This window comes from Bombus pascuorum, chromosome 1 (assembly GCF_905332965.1).
Source record: "Bombus pascuorum chromosome 1, iyBomPasc1.1, whole genome shotgun sequence".
Lineage (NCBI taxonomy): Eukaryota > Metazoa > Arthropoda > Insecta > Hymenoptera > Apidae > Bombus > Bombus pascuorum.
In genome coordinates, this window is record NC_083488.1 from 25,115,018 (window position 1) to 25,134,198 (window position 19,181).

General features: G+C 38.2%; 1 protein-coding gene across 1 annotated transcript; it reads right to left on the bottom strand.

Annotated features, from left to right (window-relative positions):
• Positions 1 to 1,017: 1,017 nt before the first annotated feature.
• Positions 1,018 to 2,388, bottom strand: LOC132914481 (uncharacterized). The gene is made up of 5 exons (XM_060973631.1): positions 2,296 to 2,388; positions 2,048 to 2,195; positions 1,825 to 1,977; positions 1,566 to 1,607; positions 1,018 to 1,500 (listed from the first exon to the last, which is right to left on the bottom strand). The coding sequence occupies exons 1-5, from the start codon at positions 2,386 to 2,388 to the stop codon at positions 1,046 to 1,048; spliced, it is 891 nt and encodes a 296-aa protein (XP_060829614.1). The 3' UTR covers positions 1,018 to 1,045.
• Positions 2,389 to 19,181: the final 16,793 nt, after the last annotated feature.

Below are 19,181 nucleotides of genomic sequence, written 5' to 3' on the forward strand. Positions count from 1 at the left end.
CGTAGATTATATAATTAAATAATTAAACTTTCCAGACCACTAATACATATACTTGTAAATTACAAGTTGTGACCATAACGTTTGAAATAATTTGTCCATTAGCTCATACAATATTAACTATACCATTCACAATTTTATACAATGACGATTATAGATGCATTTGTTAATATTTCAAACATATGACATTTTGATATTTGCAAATGATTTTATAATTATTCATTCTTCTGAATAGCCTTAGTTAGTATTCCTCCTTATGCACTTGACGTTTATTCTTTAAAGTCCTTCACAATCGTTCTATCACGACATCAATGCTGTCCACAATCGCTTACTCATCAATTCTAGCTAATACGCAAGAAATCCTGACGCGTTCGTTTTCTTCCATGCTCTCGGTTCCATCTCCGACGACATCGATTGATACTTTAAAACTATTTTCTTCTGAAAGTTATGTTTTGCATGACACGTTTAGTCGATTCACTAGAGGTACTCCAGTGACCGTCTTTTTCTAGTTTTCTTGCTTAGAAATTCCAGTTGATGATATAAAATTCCACTAGCGGCCGTCTTTTTCCTCCTCGATTACTGCTTATTCATCAATTTCTGTTGATGTCTTGAAATAGTCTGTAAAGATTGTCGCCTTTTTCTGGTCATAGTTATTTTTCCAGCAGATCGATCGTTACATGACAGCGGATGATTTTTCATCAATTTTCTCACTCGATGGAGTTCATCCTTTTATGTTCGAGCATTCTGTGCGTGATTATATTATTTTCAACAGATGTCGTTGTGTCAGCGTTTTCTATGTCTTTTCTTGAAATTTGTAGCAACTTTTCCAGATAAATGCGAAGCATTTTTATTTTCTCTTTCAACGATAGACGTTTCTTGATCAATTTTTATCATCCGGTTATCTCGCTTTCCTTGTTACTTCTTGGAAAATTTTTTCTTAACTTTGACAAAATCAAACAATCGTGTTATTCTTATCTAATGCATTACTTCTCTGTTCGATCGATCGATGAAGAACTACGCTTCTTCTACTCTTCTTCGAATTGTCTTTTTACTCATCGACAGCTATTTTTTCCGTAACATTCATCGGACCTTGAGAAGTCTCTTCTTTCGCGCTAGTTAACGACTTTTTCTCAGCTTTTTCGGCGGAATGACTCTGCTTTTTTGTGCTAGTTGATTTTTCTTCCAGTTTCGTTGATATCTGAGACCCTTCCGAGTGTTTTCCCTCGCTGGTATCTGTTTTTGCATTCCCTTTCGACGATGCCGGAGAATCAGCAGAGTGAATAACGTGTTTTTCGCTGGCAATTTCTTTTGCGTCACCTTCTGTTGATTTCCGATAACCGTTGCTGTAACCTTCTTTCACTTCGTTTATATCGATTCTTTCAATTCCTGTCGATAGTCGAGAATCGTCTTTACCACTTGATTCATGCCCTTTCAACCGAGCAGAATCAATTTTATCGAAGCCCAGACTGGCTCCTTTAAAAAGTAATATGTAGTTGTTTCTTTATTTGTCTGCTTCTTTAAAAGTAAACTTTTTCAATGTAACGATGGGGGTAGGCTTTCTACATTACCTGCTGTCTTTTCTTCATGCTCGATGAAAGGCAACTTTATCACTGAAAAATATAAATTGCATCTTCATTAATTTTACCGTTCTACTGGTCCCGTATTTTTGTCGAATTTCCTTTTTTCAGCCCCATTTGATTGGGAATTAGTTGTTTGTTCGCGTTACAGATTCGTTTTATTTGTTTTCAAATATCAAAGTCTACGTGTACTTTGCAAAGAAATATTTTGCACTTAAATGTTTGTGTGTCTATATACAAATCGATTTACCTTTCTGAATATTGTTTTTGATTGTTTGCACCACTTCTTTGGCTGTTCCAATCACTTCTGTGGCTGTTCCAATCACGTTTAAGATCGCCGAAATGATGAAATTGTTCTTATCAAAAAAGAACGCTATCGGTGACGGAGGAACTGCATATTTCTCTGCGTAATTAAACAGCACAAATATTATCAATGTTTCTAAAATCTCGTTTAATCTTTTGTACTACATTACCGATACTCTGCTGCGCTATATTAAGTGTCTCCAATTCCCCTAACTTTTTATTTTCAAACATTTGCAGTGGTATAAATTTATCCTTCAATGATAATAAATTTCCAATTAATGCATTCGGCACCTCTTGCTTCTCTACTATTTCTTTTTCCTAAATGGATAACAAATTTTCTAATTCGTAAAATTAACATAACTATAATTTATATAGAATTTAGTAAGACACTATAAAATAGTTTAACTGCATTACGTACCGAATTGTTCTCGACTTTTTCCGAGAGCAGAAGACCTGGATGGGCCTCTACCCATGACGCAAAATACACCAGTAGTATCGTTGTCACTTTCATGTTACGCCAGGTCTCGACTACTGATGGTTACGGACCAGTTAGTCGATTATATACTCCGTTTCACAGTTGCAAAAACACCTTAATACACAGAATATAATAGCGAGGGTGTAAATTATGGCTTCCGGAAACTTGCATCTCTGGCAAGATAACAGTGTTTAATGTGCTTATCGTATTCATTGGCGCAGATCGATTTCCAACGCATCGAATCCGAAGACATGTTGCTTTTAGGTAATTGGGCATGAAATATAATATTTTTACAAACGTTTATGCATTTATGTCATGATTAATTGGAATGGATTGCGAAAATGGAAGGATTCTGTTGTTATATTTATTTTTAAATGTGCAATAAAGATTATTTTAAATATTCGCCGATGATCAAAATCGTATTATGTATCCTGTATTAAAAAGAATTCTTTTATGTTCAACCCAATTTATCGTGTATTTTATATAACATATTTCATATTACAATCGTTTCAATTGTATCCCTGCAAATTCCCGATTAAACTTTATAAACGATATAAAGAATATTTCAATTTGCTTCAAACTGATAAATAATGTGTTTTCATTGCTGTTATACACGAAACTACGTATTTCTTTTAGAATCAATGTTACTATATTATACCGTTCAATATGATTTCGTCTTTTGTAAAGTTTGTCAGTATTCTTTCATGTTTATCATGTTCCGTTAACCGAATGATGTAACGTCTATTATACAATTTTGAAATATTTACAAATTATGTTTGCAGAAAGATGGCATACGTATGCTGTGGGTATTATATAAATATTTAATATACATTTTGAATAAATTCGTTGATGCGAAGCTTTTTGTATATTATCGTGCAATCAAATGATAACGTTAAAATTAAAAACGTACAGAGCGTGGCAGAGTTGCCTTTCATTGCTGGCGAATTTCGTCCTCTGTCGGAATAAATAGTTCGGAAGGGGTGGTTGTTCTCCAAAATACACAAACTACCAGCCAAAGCTCATCTCCAGCACGATGTCGCCCATGTCTTAGAATATTAGCTATTTTCCGCTCGGCTGCACTGGATGAAGCGGCATTCTTTCTTTCTTTTTTCAGTCTTTCTGTTCTTTTCCTGTCTCGTCGTTTCTTCACTCTTGGAAAGTGAGTGTACCTAGTGTATACGAGGAACGCCAGGCGGATGGAAAAGAAGCTTGTTTCGTTATGTGCGACGATCAAGGAACTTTGTTCGTCCCTGGTCGTCGTCGTACCCATCATGCACCGAAGGTATACATCGAAGGAAAAATTCTTAAAATTTAGCCGAAACGAACGCGACTCGACGATATTCGTCTCACGTTTGATTTCATTCCCGTTCGTTCAGGTCCGTGACAATTTTTCCGCGTCGAAAATGAAACGTTCTTCCATAAAGCGAACAGCTTCCTCTGGATAGCGAGAATTCGTGGGCGTGTACCGATGCGAAGAAATATTTTTTGACCAGATAGCCGGTTAAATCAGATCTAATGTGTTTACTAAACGATACCGGTGGAAATAAAATTTCAGCAAAAGCTTCCGCGGAAACGTACGGCTATCGCATTAACCCGAAAGTGCCGGTTTTTCCTTTCGGTGCAATGTTTCTGCTCGTTCGTTGGCCGCACCAAGAGGAATCGATCGGATCGGTAATTTAATGGCAACCAGCCGATACGAGGTAAAAATTAGTTTTCGAACAGGTTGCTTCACCGGCTTTTACTTCGTCACGGTGAACTGTACGGGAGAGGGGATAAAAAGCTACGATGAAAGCTACAGCAGGGCGCGTAATAGCTGGCGATCGGTTACGACGCGACGTAGCGAAATTGCGAGCGATGCCGTAGATAGAATCAGTCGATACCGTTCGATAATAAAGCAACTAATTTCCTAACGAGTAAATAATCTTTGCCAGGGAAGCCGATTGAGTCGTTTCAAGGTATTACCGGGGATGTTCCGAAGGGTGAGCGACGAACGAAGACTCACAAATACTTTCTCCGGTGAGTTCTCCATCTGTGGTCAAACGAGCCACTAATCGTTACTAATTGACGAAACGAATGACTTCGGGTCGTTGAACCGTCGCGGCGTACGATTATTAATCGTATTAAACGTCGCATCGATCGTGGTAATACTAACTCGATTTCGAGGAGGGACTGTTCAAGTCACGTAGAAACATCGATCGCTTCGCACCATGTTCGCTTTCTCATCGATATAGTTCTCGTTATTCAACACGGCTAACCGTTAGAACAGCGTGAATCATCTTAATATCGATTCACGAGCCTGAGTCAATGCATCATTAACGTTTACAGAGCCCGAAGTCTCGTTCCACAATGGTGAATTTATCGTCCGGAGGAATTCCACTGAAACGTTTGTCTCTGGAGTCTCGTCTTCTCTGCACTGACGTACACGTTATTTCGTTACCGCGACCAATTATATTTCAAGTTACGGAGGGAGCCCTGAAACTCGTAAATTATAACGTGTAATGTCGACTCGGATTGCCATACATTTGCATATGGGTGCGGATATGAATTTTTGAGAGACATTTCGATTAATCGGTTTTAGCCGTATTTTATTATATGAATGAAAGGCAGGTTCAACGAAGTCGTTCCCCGTTTCCGCTTTGAGCATGGTTATTCAATGAAAGAATAATATCTTGCTCCTTTTTCCGTAGGACTTTTTATTGTTCCGGGCAATCCAATATCGGGAAAGCAGTTTTTCTAGGAATTCGTATTAATCAAAATAAAATCCGTAATTGCTCAGTGTAAATGTCGGGGGATGTTTCGCTAGCGTAAAAAATAATACGTTATCTGTTAGATCTGATGGTTTTTCCAATTTTTCATTGATAAGGTGATATTAAATTTGTAAAACATCGTTGATGATTTATTACGCTTTTGCGAGGAGAAATGTATTTATCCTTCTTTTACGTCCGTTCTATATGTTTTGTTTCATTAACATTTTATCTTTCTAGCTACTTCTGTTGCATTTCCGAAGATAAATTTAATTAAAGCAGTCGAAATTCCAGCTTCGATTCTTGTATACATATGTATACAAGCGAATAAAAGTATAAATTATCGTACAAATATTTGGATATTCGTACGCTACCTTAAAATCATTAAATAAAGCTATTTATCAAATTAATTGCGTTTCATCGTATAAGAATTTATGTTCAACGTAGTTAATATTTGTAGTCCTCACAGTCAGTAGCCACTTCTATATAATATAACGTTCCTTTTCGACTAAATTTTATATATTCTTCTATATATACATATATTAATTATATATTTGTATAAGTTATTATACTATAATTATGAATATCTGACCAGATCATTGTATAACTAATTGTGTTAATAATTTTGAAAATATTACTTATACCTGACACCGATGAGAAAGAAAAACGGGAAGAAGGAGGAAGCAACAAGTTCACTCGTTGTCTATTTTCATAAGATTATTGGAATTCGTTGGAACACGATCAACCACAGAATCTTCCTTTCATCGTTAGCACGGTGAGGCTAATTCGATCTTCAAGACATCTCTGTAGTAGTTTCCTGGGAAGGAGCAGTCGTCGCAGCCGAGATAAAAGTAATTAGAACATCGTGATATTTGCGTTCGAGAGAGGAATAGTTCTCTGTATGGTACATATTCTGCATAAAGGAATTCCCATCGACGATATCTCTCGCTAACCGGCGACGATTCGTATGTTAAGTGGTTCGTTCAAGTTCTCCCGTGAAAATTAATACGGTTAGTGGTGTCGATAAACTAAGTGAGAAGGCCAGAAAAAATTCTTCTCCGTCGATTTGCATGTATTTTCATTTCAAATTAGAAAGAAGGAGAGTTAAGGAGGGAAATAAGGGAGACAGAATGAAAATAAAAAGTGCAGAAGGTTGAAGATAGAAGAGTAATGCAAGAAGCAGGTATGGTATCGATCGATCGAGGGTGTTCCGCGAGATTAGATGGAGATTGAGACGTATGGTCGTGGTAAATAACTGCACCGTGTCTACTTTCACGAAAGACAACCCGAAGGTCTTCGAGTGTCGCTGAGATATTTATGTCGCATCGTTTGGATTTATATCGACCGTATACGTCACCATTTTATCGAACATGCGGTATCTTTTATGTACATATTTTGGAAGAGTGCAAGTGGTGTGAGCTGCTGAATAAAAAAGACCTGAATTATCAAGTATATATCATCAATACAAAATATATACACGCATGGATGTATAAGTGACGTGATACGCGTATAACACAAATAAGAGAGCGAAAGTTTAACGCGAAGAAAATTCATTTCCGATGAAAACACCACTTTTGACGCAAATGAATTTCAAATGATGGACGACTGGTTTACAATCGATGGCATGCGTGTACAGAACCGTGTCTGATAAAGTGTCGCAGAAACATTTGTTACACACTTGGAATAATATAAAGCTGAGCAGTTACAGTGACAAATGCGTATCGTTTACAATTATTTTCATTAATTATGTAGAACGTAGATGACATACGAGACGATAATATAAAATGTAATTAATATATAATTATTTTGTAAGCAGGAAGGGAACTTTGTGGATAAATAACTCTAAGTAAAAGAGTAAAAAATTCATCGTCTGTTTTTATGAAGCGTTTACTTACTGTAACCTATGTCGTGGACACGATATCGATTTCTTTTTATGGAAATTCTACATATCCGAAGTTTAAGAAATAAAATTAGCCATCGTAAAATATTCCAAACTTTCATACTTTACGTATAAGCAGCCACGGTAGAGAGGTATAGTTTAGTAATAAATTTCTGGATGGATTCAAGTAACCACATACGAGGGGTATTTTTTCTCTTAGCGTTTTTTCATTCCCGACACGCTCGCAGAAGATGTCGCATATCGAGCAGACGATCTCGCGATAAAATGTTCTTTTTGTCGTATAAAACAAGCAATATGGCGCGTTTTTAGGGCGCGACATAAAGATTCTATCGCGGCTCCTTACTTATGCGCTATCAAGATCCAAAAATTTTCTCTGGCGGCATGGCGAACTCGGAACTGGCAATTACGGCAAACTCCAGTTGGGAAGCACCGCCTCGAGAATTATTGAAACTGATTCCTAACGAACGATCGTAAATTCAATTTTTACACGTCTCTATGTTCCTCGCTTCTTACCATCTCGTTTTACTTTACGCCACATTTTTAACCAAAGTTTCATAATTTCCTGTCGCAATTAACAGTTTGCTAACGATTTGCAACGTTAAACAAGTAAGCTACATAAAATTGGCATCGGGAAATTATTTCGTCGACGATTAACGTTTCGCGTAAACTGGTTCTGAAATAATTTCGTTGTTAAGAGTCGCGAAGTCGAACGGTTTGCCCGGAGTCAAGAAGTTCTCGAATTATTACAATTTGTTAACAAATGGTTCTACGGGAGTCCAGATTCGATTCGAGTGGCCCTCGATTTGTTACCGAACCGACGACGCGATCAATATTTACAAAAGTTGGCGAATAATTTGCCTTTTCCGTCGTCGATATGTCGTGTCCTCGACGCGGTTGAAATATTCATACTGGTGCATAGGGCTAATGTATGCGGCTATTACATCTGCATCTACGAGCAACGTGTAATCGCCACGAGCATGTATAATTAGTCTAAGGATACCTTTTCAGTCGAGAGAGGGGACACTTTAAAAGACGCTTCCGGGCTGGATCTATGCGTAGGCACGAATAGTATTCGCTTTATTACACGATGTCCCAACGATCGTGACGGTGTTCCAGAGGAGCTTACAGAGACGTGTCGCGTTGTTCCTCGTCGTCCGGCCATCGATCACCGGCCTTTGCAAGGTGCAGTGATTTAAGAAAAGCACTGTTCCGCTTCAGCCTCGACCTACAACTCGAGGAATAATATATAGCTGTGCCTTTTATAGCGGTGCTTGACAGGATGTAGCTACCTTCGGACACGTTTGGCAGATCTGTAGCTGCGCTTCTTGTTTGCAGTTATCCATTATGGTACAGAGATAGAAATACGTGGACTATTTTGGGATTGTACGTGCATATTAGGTGTAATCGATGTGGATTTAGTAGTTAATTGTTGCATTGTAAATATTCCATGGGATTCGAATAAGCAGGTTGCGATATTTAAACGTAGCTCGGAATCTGTGGTGTTTGATTAAAGGAGTTTTGGAGAGTTTCCTTTGCTGCAATTATACCAGCTTGTACCAAGTTTATCGAAGTGCAAGTGTAAATGGAAGAATAAATTTTCCGTATAATTTTGGAAGACGAGGCATACTTTCATCGTACGAACAACTATTTACTTTGTTAATTTTGAAACACTACGAAGATTCTTTCGTTAAATTAACAAACTTATCAGTGTTACCTGCTATAATTTCTCTAAAAATAATAGTTATTTCGACTTCGCAAATACAGCTTCACAGATGTACTAAATATTGCTCTGAGAAATAGTAAGCCAATAGTAAAATGAAAAATTATTCGCTTTTGTGCTTTTAACTTTAATTTAAGCATTACATTATCCCGTGGATTTAACTCATCGCGTAGTTTTATTAAGCAACTATTTCCTCGGAATCTCTCATAAACCTGATTTACTTTAGAGTGCTCTTTACGAGAACGATCGATCCCATTCTCCTGTTGAGCCATTAGAAGGCTTGCCGCGGTAAATTTTATAATTTGGGTCAAAAATAATAGACATACTACGATATTGTATTTGTAAAGAAGTTAATCGCATTGTCGTGAAACACACGAGCAACGCTTGTCTATATTTCTATAGAAAAACTACATTTTACAATTCTTTTCATCTTCTTTTCTTTTACGCACGTAAGCTACATCGAAATAGTTGATGGAACAATCGTACTTAATGAAAACAGTTCATCATCTAGACTGATACTTGATTAATTATCTAGTGATATAGTGTCAGAGCAACTCTTTTCACTGCAGGTTAATTCATCAGATTTATTACGTTAAATGGAAGTCTTGACAAGCGAAAATGGAGCGATTCGCTTTCTTGTTCCTACAAATAAAAGTTTCGTTTGTTTGCAGGACAGCGGAAGAAAACTCCGTGTCGAGTCAAGAAAAGTTTTATTTTTAAAACGATTGTAATAAGAAACAAGAAAATGTACGCGACATTTGTCATAATACAACAACTGTAAGATGAGAGTCTGCTTCCCTGACGCCGACATTAGAGGATCTTGTCAACTTTTACTTCGAGAAGATTTATGATGTTCTTACACAACACGATGGAGTAAACATAGTATAATATTATACAGTATGTATATCAACAATTCTAATGTTTTTTTTTTAAGAAGTTATTAAAGCGAACTGAAAGAAATGAAGGAAAAAGCGAGGGAGTGGCGAGAAGGAAATTTAGCTCTTTGTAATGTTAGCTGTTTCTCAATTTGTAAGATATTTAAAGAAAATATTACTAAAGAAATAGCAAAATGAATAAACATTATCTTATTTAACAAAATACGGAAAATATTAAGTACTAAAAATTGCTGAACCTACAATAGTGAACGTAGAAACGCACCAAAAACCACGTGATAGCCTACACGTTATTCCGCGATGCGACTAACAAATGATTGGAAATAAAGTGATCGAAAATGTGAAATATTTAGATAGGTTGCCTTAATAATTAACCAACGTTATCGCACCCATTTCTTGCCACCCCTCGTACGAATTTATGCAAATATTCAACACAGGTTTACAAGGAATTCCAATTGACCGAGCCGAAATTTAATTTCTCACACCTTCGATCAATTCCTCTTAACGATATTGCCGTCGCGTAAAGCTACTGCAAATTATGCGATAAACGCACGCGATTAGGGTGCGTATATTATATTGCGATACTCGCGGGCTTTCGCGAGAAAACAAGCCAAAAACTATGGAGGAGAGCATAATTGATTGCGACGACAGTATCGAAATGCGAAATTTAGTAGTTCCCTGTGTATTTCATTTATTTTAAACGCGGCCTCTGTTATTCAGAATTCAACGATTAAATCAACGTTAAATTTGCACCGCGCACGCTCGCACTGCGCGCATACCGGTTTCAAAATATATGGCACCGCGCGGTACGCGCACCATGAATTATGATATCGCGACGCATTAGTTTTAAATGATGCTTTTCAACGTCACCGACGAATTTATGTATAAGGATAACCGGGATCCTGTTAAATTACCGGATCGCCATTCTCGTATCAATCATGCGTGTAAGCCAGAACAGCCAAGTTAGTCACCGTGTGCGTGTGTTTAGACAACGGTTACGAGCGTGTGCACATGTTTTCAATCATGGTGATGTTTTTTGACGGTGCTCGAAACAAAGAGGTAAAATGTAAACGAACACCGTGATTGAGGGAATAGAAAACAGGGAATTCATAGATTCTTCGTACAAGATATAGCAACCCTTGATAGGAAGTTCTCGTAGAAATCGCGGATTTTTTTTATAAAATATTGTACAAGGCTTATATGAAATTCGTTTGCACGAAGATTAATTTTTCATTTCAATTTATCTTATTTCGAAAGTTTCTATATTCATAAACTTTATTGATTGAATATGAAATTGGGTAAACTTTGAAATGGAAAATGAAAATACGATGTATGGAGTGTGAGATACAATTTTTGAGCACTCGTTGTTATTCATTTCTGAAGCATTGCACTGTACAATTCTAAATAAATTCGAGAAATGCGAGCTTCCTATGTTTTATAAGTGCATTATTGGAAACATTTGATTTCCAAAGTTCGTTAAACCTTATTCCGAGTAAATGCAATGTGCCATTCAATTCGATTAAACGTTGACTGCGTGTACAGTTACCTGCATCGTTTCTCGATTAGCAAACTCGGCACATCGTTCCTTCCTACACGATTCTCGTGTCTGAAAATATGTGTGAGAATGTGTCTCGACCTATATCGTAACGGCATGACTAATTGGTCGCAATAACGGCGACGATCTATCGCCACTGTAGGCCTAACCAATATTCACGATCACGAGATTTACGATGATTCGATTTAGTGTGTATCAATTGCATTCTGTCATCGAACTATAGGCTTCGAAGCTTACGTTGAAATATAGGTCTGCTGCGAAGTTATTAAGAGTAATATAACATTTCTTGTCGTGTTATTTTAAACGAGTCCGTATAAATCCCGTTCTTTTTCAAAGTTAGAAAAATACGATATAATTTTCCTAATATACTAGCAGATGTCACAGATTTGTTTTTGTATAAAATATTCTACCTTCGCATAAATGCAAGTTCGACGAAAAAGTTTCTTTAATTCTTCGTTCTAAACGAATATGTACATACTTTGTTTACATAAACATTATTTCGAAGACAATTCGTGAACTGCCGTCATCTTCCTAAATCTTCAAGATAAACACATTCTGGTACAAAGACTAAGACATTCGAATTCATAATATTAAATTATCTCGACAAACACGAAATCATCTGTTTCCCTGGTGAACCGCGTTACAACCATGTCTGACTCGACAACCCAGAGACGGATTACCACGACACCGGTGGATCACAACATGAAATATAACACGTTGCGTATTTTAAGGTTGCTAATCCACTTACTAACATAGGTAGAACCTAGCTTAATTCCGTCACAGAGTCGAGTAATACAGATACGGCCGGAAAACCCAGGCTCATTCCATGTACTCGTATCTCTTTCTTCTGGACATCACGTTCTAAGATGTATAACGAGTGGATTTCCGTCCTTGTTAGAAAGATGTTTCATAGTAACGAGAGGGAGAGGAAGAGGGAGAAAGAGCAAAAAGGGTGACGATAAAACGTAGAAGGACGCTACGTTCGTCCGGCAGATTGCCAAGAGACGGTTTCGGCCCTTGGTGGCCATCGCGCCAACTGCAACCTCGTGGGCGGAATTTAAAAGAGGTCTCCGACTATTATAAGTTTCCTGCTTCTCATCGGCCTTCTGTCCGCCACGCCGCCGAGACACCCTGCACTTCCATTAATCGTAAAGGTAATTATTATGTGACGAGCGGCCAATTGGACCGACTCAGAGGTGAGAGTGTTAATGAAAGAGAGTGGATCGTTTGAGATGAATGCATTCAGCCTGCATGAAAAAGAAGATACAGCCGGTGGTTTGCAAATCATAATAACGCGTGTTGTTACGTCTGTGGATTTAATATCGTGCCAATATTTGTTCGTAGTTGTGTTCACTGGGAGTCCGGTACATGCTGTCAATCTGAGCTTCTTGTAATTCTAAGATAGAATCGATGAATTAATTTCTTTTATCAATTAGTATATGATTCTTAAGAATATTCGGTTGGCTCAGAATGTTTCCGTTTCGTTATTAGCTTCCAGTGTTTTATTCGTAAGTTGCAGAATCGCGAAAGGAAATGAAGAAATTTAATAAATTTTACGAATGACCTCTATGTACAACGTTGCGAGCTCTTGCACGGTATACATTATAAGAAATATTTCAGAACTCTTTAGCCTTTCTTTAAAAAAGGTAAGGATTTATTGAGAATATTTAAAAAGACTACCAAGAGAACATTTCGAAATTTACAACATTCGAATTGCAACCTGAAAATTGCAGCAAGCCCCAATGATCATCGTCATTTTTTAAAGGCAGCGCAACACCTGTATACCGAGTCGCGCGTTCGCTGCGAATTTAAGTCGTAAATTGTCAGTAACGAAAAGAGAGAGCAGCTTCTTCTCGCGTCAAAGTAGGATTGTGCCGGAGAGAAATTACGCGCGTGTAATTTTCATCGAGCACGGCAGGCTAACTACTGTGTTCGAAATGGCGCGCGTATACGAATATCACACGCTCGCAGCGATAAATAAAACGCGGTGCGGCTGTTGTTGATATCGCAAGTGCGACACGTAATTAACGTCGGCTCGTACACGCGTATAAAGAACATGTGTCGCTGTGTTTAATACGGGGCCGGTCATTATGTGCGGCGCTAATTTTGAAAGTTTCATTTTTCCCCTTAATTATGTTATACTCTGTTCAATACGAAAGTGTCCTCGTGGTTCAATTCGGCTTTTGTCGCATTCTCGGTCAATACGCGGTCCACTCCTGAGAACTTTGCGATCATCGGTGAAACTCTCGACTCGCTTATCACGATGAATAACAGTCACGTACTGTCGCTTTCGCGATTTCAATCAGCGACCGAAAAGAAAAGAAGAAGAAAGATTAAAAAGAGACCACTTCAATTCTGTTAACTCGGTAAAACGAACTTTCAAACAGGCACTCTACATTGTAGTAGGAAATTAAGTCGCTCGATAAAGAGGAGGCCGAATCAATGGCGCGCCTTTGTTTGTCGTGGTCTGAGAATCGATATCTGCTAGATAAGACATTTCGTCATTAAGACTGAGATGTATATACATGCACACGTTTCTTGGTACAGCAGAAATTGCAAAATTGCTACAGAATGAAGCTCGGTCCGGTTAAACCGACGCTTAAGTGCGGCTTTCGTAATAGATCCGTTAACGGGCAGTTATGTCAATTAGATTAACTCGAAGTAGCTGGTTTCTGGATTACTTAAATAGTCATTACACCGGTGGATCCAGGTAAGGTCTCTAATATCCTAGCTTTACGGGGGCTGCAAGGCTGCCTCGCGCTTTCTGCGGAACGAGCCGCGACAACCACTCGTAAAACGATCCATCCTCGTCCGAGAAGAACCACTCCTTTACCGTCTGGCAATCTCACGATTCGCTTGTCCCTGGTTTTCGTAATTGAAATTGCTCGTGATTCTAATGTTTCGCCGCGTTGATCGTGCTGATTCTTCAGTTCTTTTATCTGTCGGTGGAGCAAGTGGTTCACGAACGTCGGCGAATAATTGTTACTTGGATAGTGAATGTGGATGGATACGCGTTAAATCGTAATTTTCTTCTGAACGTAAGTAGCAGGCATTTTTCCATTAAAGACAACGTATTATATTATCAAGCAATTGCCGTACAGCTCTTAAGAAAAGTTTTTTCCTTTTTTCTACCAGCTTTTAATTCCTAAGAATGAGATAATTGCAGCGGCTTTTCTTTCTGGATATAATTTCGTTATAATTATCCTTTTTCTCCCTTCTTTATCCTCTTGATTCTACATTTAATATTTGTTTCCTCGTGCTCGTATAATTACAAACGTTTTTATTATATTAACGTTTCAAAGCAGAAATACGCGACGCATATTCGTCACAAATGCTCGTTAACATATTCAAATGCTCATCAACTGATGCGCGAGTTTACAATTCTCCTAGTTGTGCGTTTTGAATCAAGATCCGCGCGAAAGGGACGCTTGTTACTCGAGACTCGAGTTTCGAGAGTACGAGAACACGAGATTGCAAAATACTTGAGCATACTCCTTCGTCGCGTTCGAGCGATTCTTGAGCTGCTTATATTGGATCATTTTAACGATTAAAATTGAAAGTTGCAAACCATTCCGGTTTTAAACTCCACGTGAATTACACTCGACTTAGACAATTCACGTGTTTGCGTGATTTGTAGCGAAGTTTAAAACTAGAAGTAGTTCTGTAAATTTTATCGAGTACGAGCTTCGCGTAATACAAAATTGAAGTTTGTCTGCTGGGTAGATATTATTCATGGTAGAATAGTCTGAAGTATCCTTGTATCATTATGAAACATAATTTGTTTACTTGAAGTTCTACAAACTGTATATTTAGCTAGAACTCAGAGGATGATCATTCTTGTAAAGTAGGCAAAGTATTAAAAGTTTTAAATTAACAAACAAAAAGATTAATTTACGCTAATGATGTTTATATTTACCTTTCCCTTGCAGACAGATGCATCATTCAGCCCATTCCATTATCCCTGTCTCCTTACACCTACCTTTCTTCCCATTTAGTCAAAATTAATAGAACAAGCGGAAAAATTTCGAGTAGCTCGTATCTCAGTCGCTAGTATTAATTTATAGAACAGTACAGTGTTATCAGTCACCAGTTTTTGTTCGCTAAACAAAGTAATACATGCCGCGTTATCGGTTGCGCGGCGTCAAGTAGATACGGAACGCACTAGCAAGCCACGCCTCTACTACTCGTTCATACGTATCTCGTTTTCCACTGAATTCTACGTATTAAAATTTCCAGCATAGCCAATGGTATTTAAAGAACGGCAAAAGACTATCTCAATTCCATCCAAACAAATTTCTATACCATAGTAACAAATTGCCCAAATCACCTCTTGCAAACAATTCTTCCACAGAATTGCGAATATCGCTGTCGAACATTCAATTACGTACACATTATCATCATCGCGATCTGCGATCTTCGGTAGTACGAGAAACTAGGCAAGTCTTTCATAGATCTCACGTCGGTTCTTGCAGGAGCAAATAAATTATCAAACAGTACAAGACTGTTTATCACGGTTCGATTACACGCAATGTAACATTTACGAGGCAAGCCGGCCTTTTCAGGCTCATGAGCGTACGTACCCTCTGCAACCGACTGACTCTGCGCCAGCGTAAATTGTTCTTTACGCTCGCTGCCGGGGCGTCCACGCGAAGATCATTGCTCAGATATCGTTACGTATTCTCGCGCGAGCGATCTTAACTCCAGCAATATTCGTGAAGTTACGCAAACACGTGTCGCACGGCTGGTATGTGTTCCGTGTGGCGGTGATTCGCTCGTAAACATTTTATCCCGTGGCGCAGCTGTGCTCCGAGGAAGAACTCTTCCAATGACAGAGTCTTCGTCGACGTTGGTTCTAGAGCGGGCCGACGGTGAACAGATTTTATCGGCATCCTCCGTTTTCTTTGCGAAATACCCTAGTCCATGACGAACCAAGCAACCAACCAACGTTGCGCAACCGAACGAAGCGAAATTAATGCCAATCTGCGTCGACAGCACATAAATTATATTTATTTACCGCGCTATCGTAGAGGAGCATTCAAAGATGGTGAACACGTTCTCGTTAGCGTGGCCAGTTGTGAAATCGATCGCGTGACGTGCGAGGAACCGATACCAAAATGGCGATCGAACTTGGCTGACTAATATTTGCGGGGTGCGTAGGCAGATTCAAACTCGGCTTCCGGTTTTTCGTCGGTCATCGGTTCGACGTTCTTACCAGCTTGTGATTAATAGCAATCGTCGAGATCGTGTAACGATCACCAACGCCGGCGAGTTGAATTAATTACCGCCCTATGACGCTGCGGAACGTTTCCGGACTCTCGTCGTCGGGTTTTACGGACGCTCGTCAAGTCGAATCACCGCGTACCGTTCTTCGAGAAGTTGGACGATCGTCGGCCAATTACTTGGATCAAAAAGTTCGTTAGTCGCGGCTGTTGTAGCGTTCACGGTAACGCGTGTCGAATCGCGGAAAAGTTTCTATGAAATGTTCTTCGTGATGGAGCGACGAACCACGGAAGTATGTGAATTTCTAGCGGTTTATAAATATACACCAGGATCGGACGGTTGATAAATTTCAAGGAAGAATGGAATCGTTATAGTTACGGATTTTTATTTCAATTTGTTTTAGCGTGGAATTTATATGTACGTTTTCTTCAAAGGAATTTATGTTATCCAGAATTTCCTTGAGTATTTATCTTCGTAAAATGTGTCCAGCGAATTATAGATGGGAATCCTTATTTACCACGGAAGGTCTATTTAAGGAAAGATTTCGCAAAAACTAGCTGAACTTGATGGTATACCGGTGGCCACATTCAGAGGATTTATGGCATTATACATTTAGAAATTTTGATTTAGTGACTATGGATTTCCAAGATTCTAGATTCTAGAAGATTACGATTATAATCAAACCGTCGAGTTTCTACTATCTATTAACGATTGATAAAATTAATATTTTGGGCGGTGATGACTAAGAAAGTAGAAATTCTCAGTATATCACCATTGAACACAGGCACATATGTAGTCAGAAATGATTCATCTTAAGATACTCATACTCAACTTCCTGAAATTCTCACCTTAAAATACCACACGTGTCACGTCAGATCGGCGTTTCGATTCCTCAGTAACGTTAGTTAGTTTCTCTTTTATGGAAAACGAACAATGAGATGTCTGGAGTCGGAGTTACATGGTCGAGCAGGTTCGAAACTACAATTTTGATAAATCTTCGAGTAAAATGAAACAGGCGCATTAATCTCGAAATTCAATTTCTGGCAAAACATTGAGAGGACTGCGAAATTTATACGTTGGCAACGAGTTTTCGTTCGAGCAATTAAAAAAGTTTGATTAATAAAAAATTATATAAAGTAATTACGACAGACAGCAGAGATCAGTTCGATTCGGTTACTTTCAAACGAAATCGCTTTCTATATTTACGAGCAAACGTTCGCCAAGTAATCATTTTGGAAATGTAATTATAAAGATCGTTTTAAACATGCCTTTTTTAAAGCAGGTGTACGCAACTAAAATAAATTAAGAAATAAGGAAGAAAGTAAATAAGAATACAATCAAACAGTACAAGTGAATAAATACAAAATTTGAAACTTTTAATAGATATATATCAATCTTTCATTATATTTGCGAAATGTTTGTAGATACGTACATCTGGATCGTTAACCGTTGTTTCCATATAGCATTTTTAACGATGCTTCGTATTCAATCTACGTGTATTTATTCTCCGAACGTACCTCGAAGGCAATTATATTTCCATAAAATATACTTCACACTTGCGAATAATTACAATCTACGTGTACGCGTACGACAAACATTCTTCTTTAATCGTCTATGAGACGAGATAATTAAGATAATCGACATTGTTTTACGTCATCAGTTGTACAGGCAATACATCGGTACAGCGATAACTGTTTTTTTTTTCTCTCCGACTTTCTTTTAATAAAAGACACTCATTAAACGTAGTTTCTTTTCAGGTCGATGAGTTTGCGTGTATATAAAATTTAATTTATCGTGTTAATCAAGATACCTGAGTCTGAATCAATTCTTTCCATTGCTCAAATTATTTTTAATAGCGCTACAATTCATGTTACGAAATTCGTGCGATCGCATCGTTCGAATATTCTGTTTATACCAGTGAAATAAAATATAATAAAAAAGATTCAGCGCATCTTACTCGCGATGTTGAAGTAACGATACCTCTAACAGTGAAGTAACTTGCAACCGGCAAAATATTTAGCCAATTTCAGCGCTAGCAACGCGTAAATCGCAGGTTAGATCCACCGTGAGCGGATAATGCGCTTCTTTGAAGCTGATCGAGCGCAAAAGCCGGCTTGGTCTTCGTCGATCGAGGCGGAGTTTGAGTTATTGTGCCTCGCGCCTATCCTTCGACCATTCGACACTCGAAACATTTGCCGAGCTAATTAATGTTATTGCGCCGTGGAACGTGGCCAATCTGCCGGGCAGACTCGTTAAATTATCGCGGTACGCTTCATTAAGTGGTCGCCCCTCGATAAGTCGATGGCACATCGAACGCGATCTTCGTGAAGGGAGGCTGTGATTTACTGGGCTGTAGGTGTGACGAATGGTGAGATGTCCCGGGTAACTAGCTTCTGTTTGTAGTCTTACCATCGATCATTCCGGGATTCTTAAGATTAATCGCGTGGTTTTCCTATGAAGGCGTTTAATCAATCGGTCTTCAATCACTTTTCCGCCGATCGAAAAAATGATCGTAGACAGTTTGATTGAGTCGATCGTACTATATGAAGACTATGGAGGAAAAACCATCAGTTAGTTCCGTTTTTGTTGATTTTCTAGAAAAAAAGTATGCTTTAATATGACATATTTGTCGAAAAGAAGATTAATTCGTTAGGTTAAAGAATAATCATTTTAAAAATAGGCCATGACTAATAGTTTTGATAAAATATATCTTTAAATCGTAAATTGCATGAAAGGACAATGTTGGTGATATGGGATTGACTGAAGATGTATTAAATTTTTAAATTGTTCTTCTGTG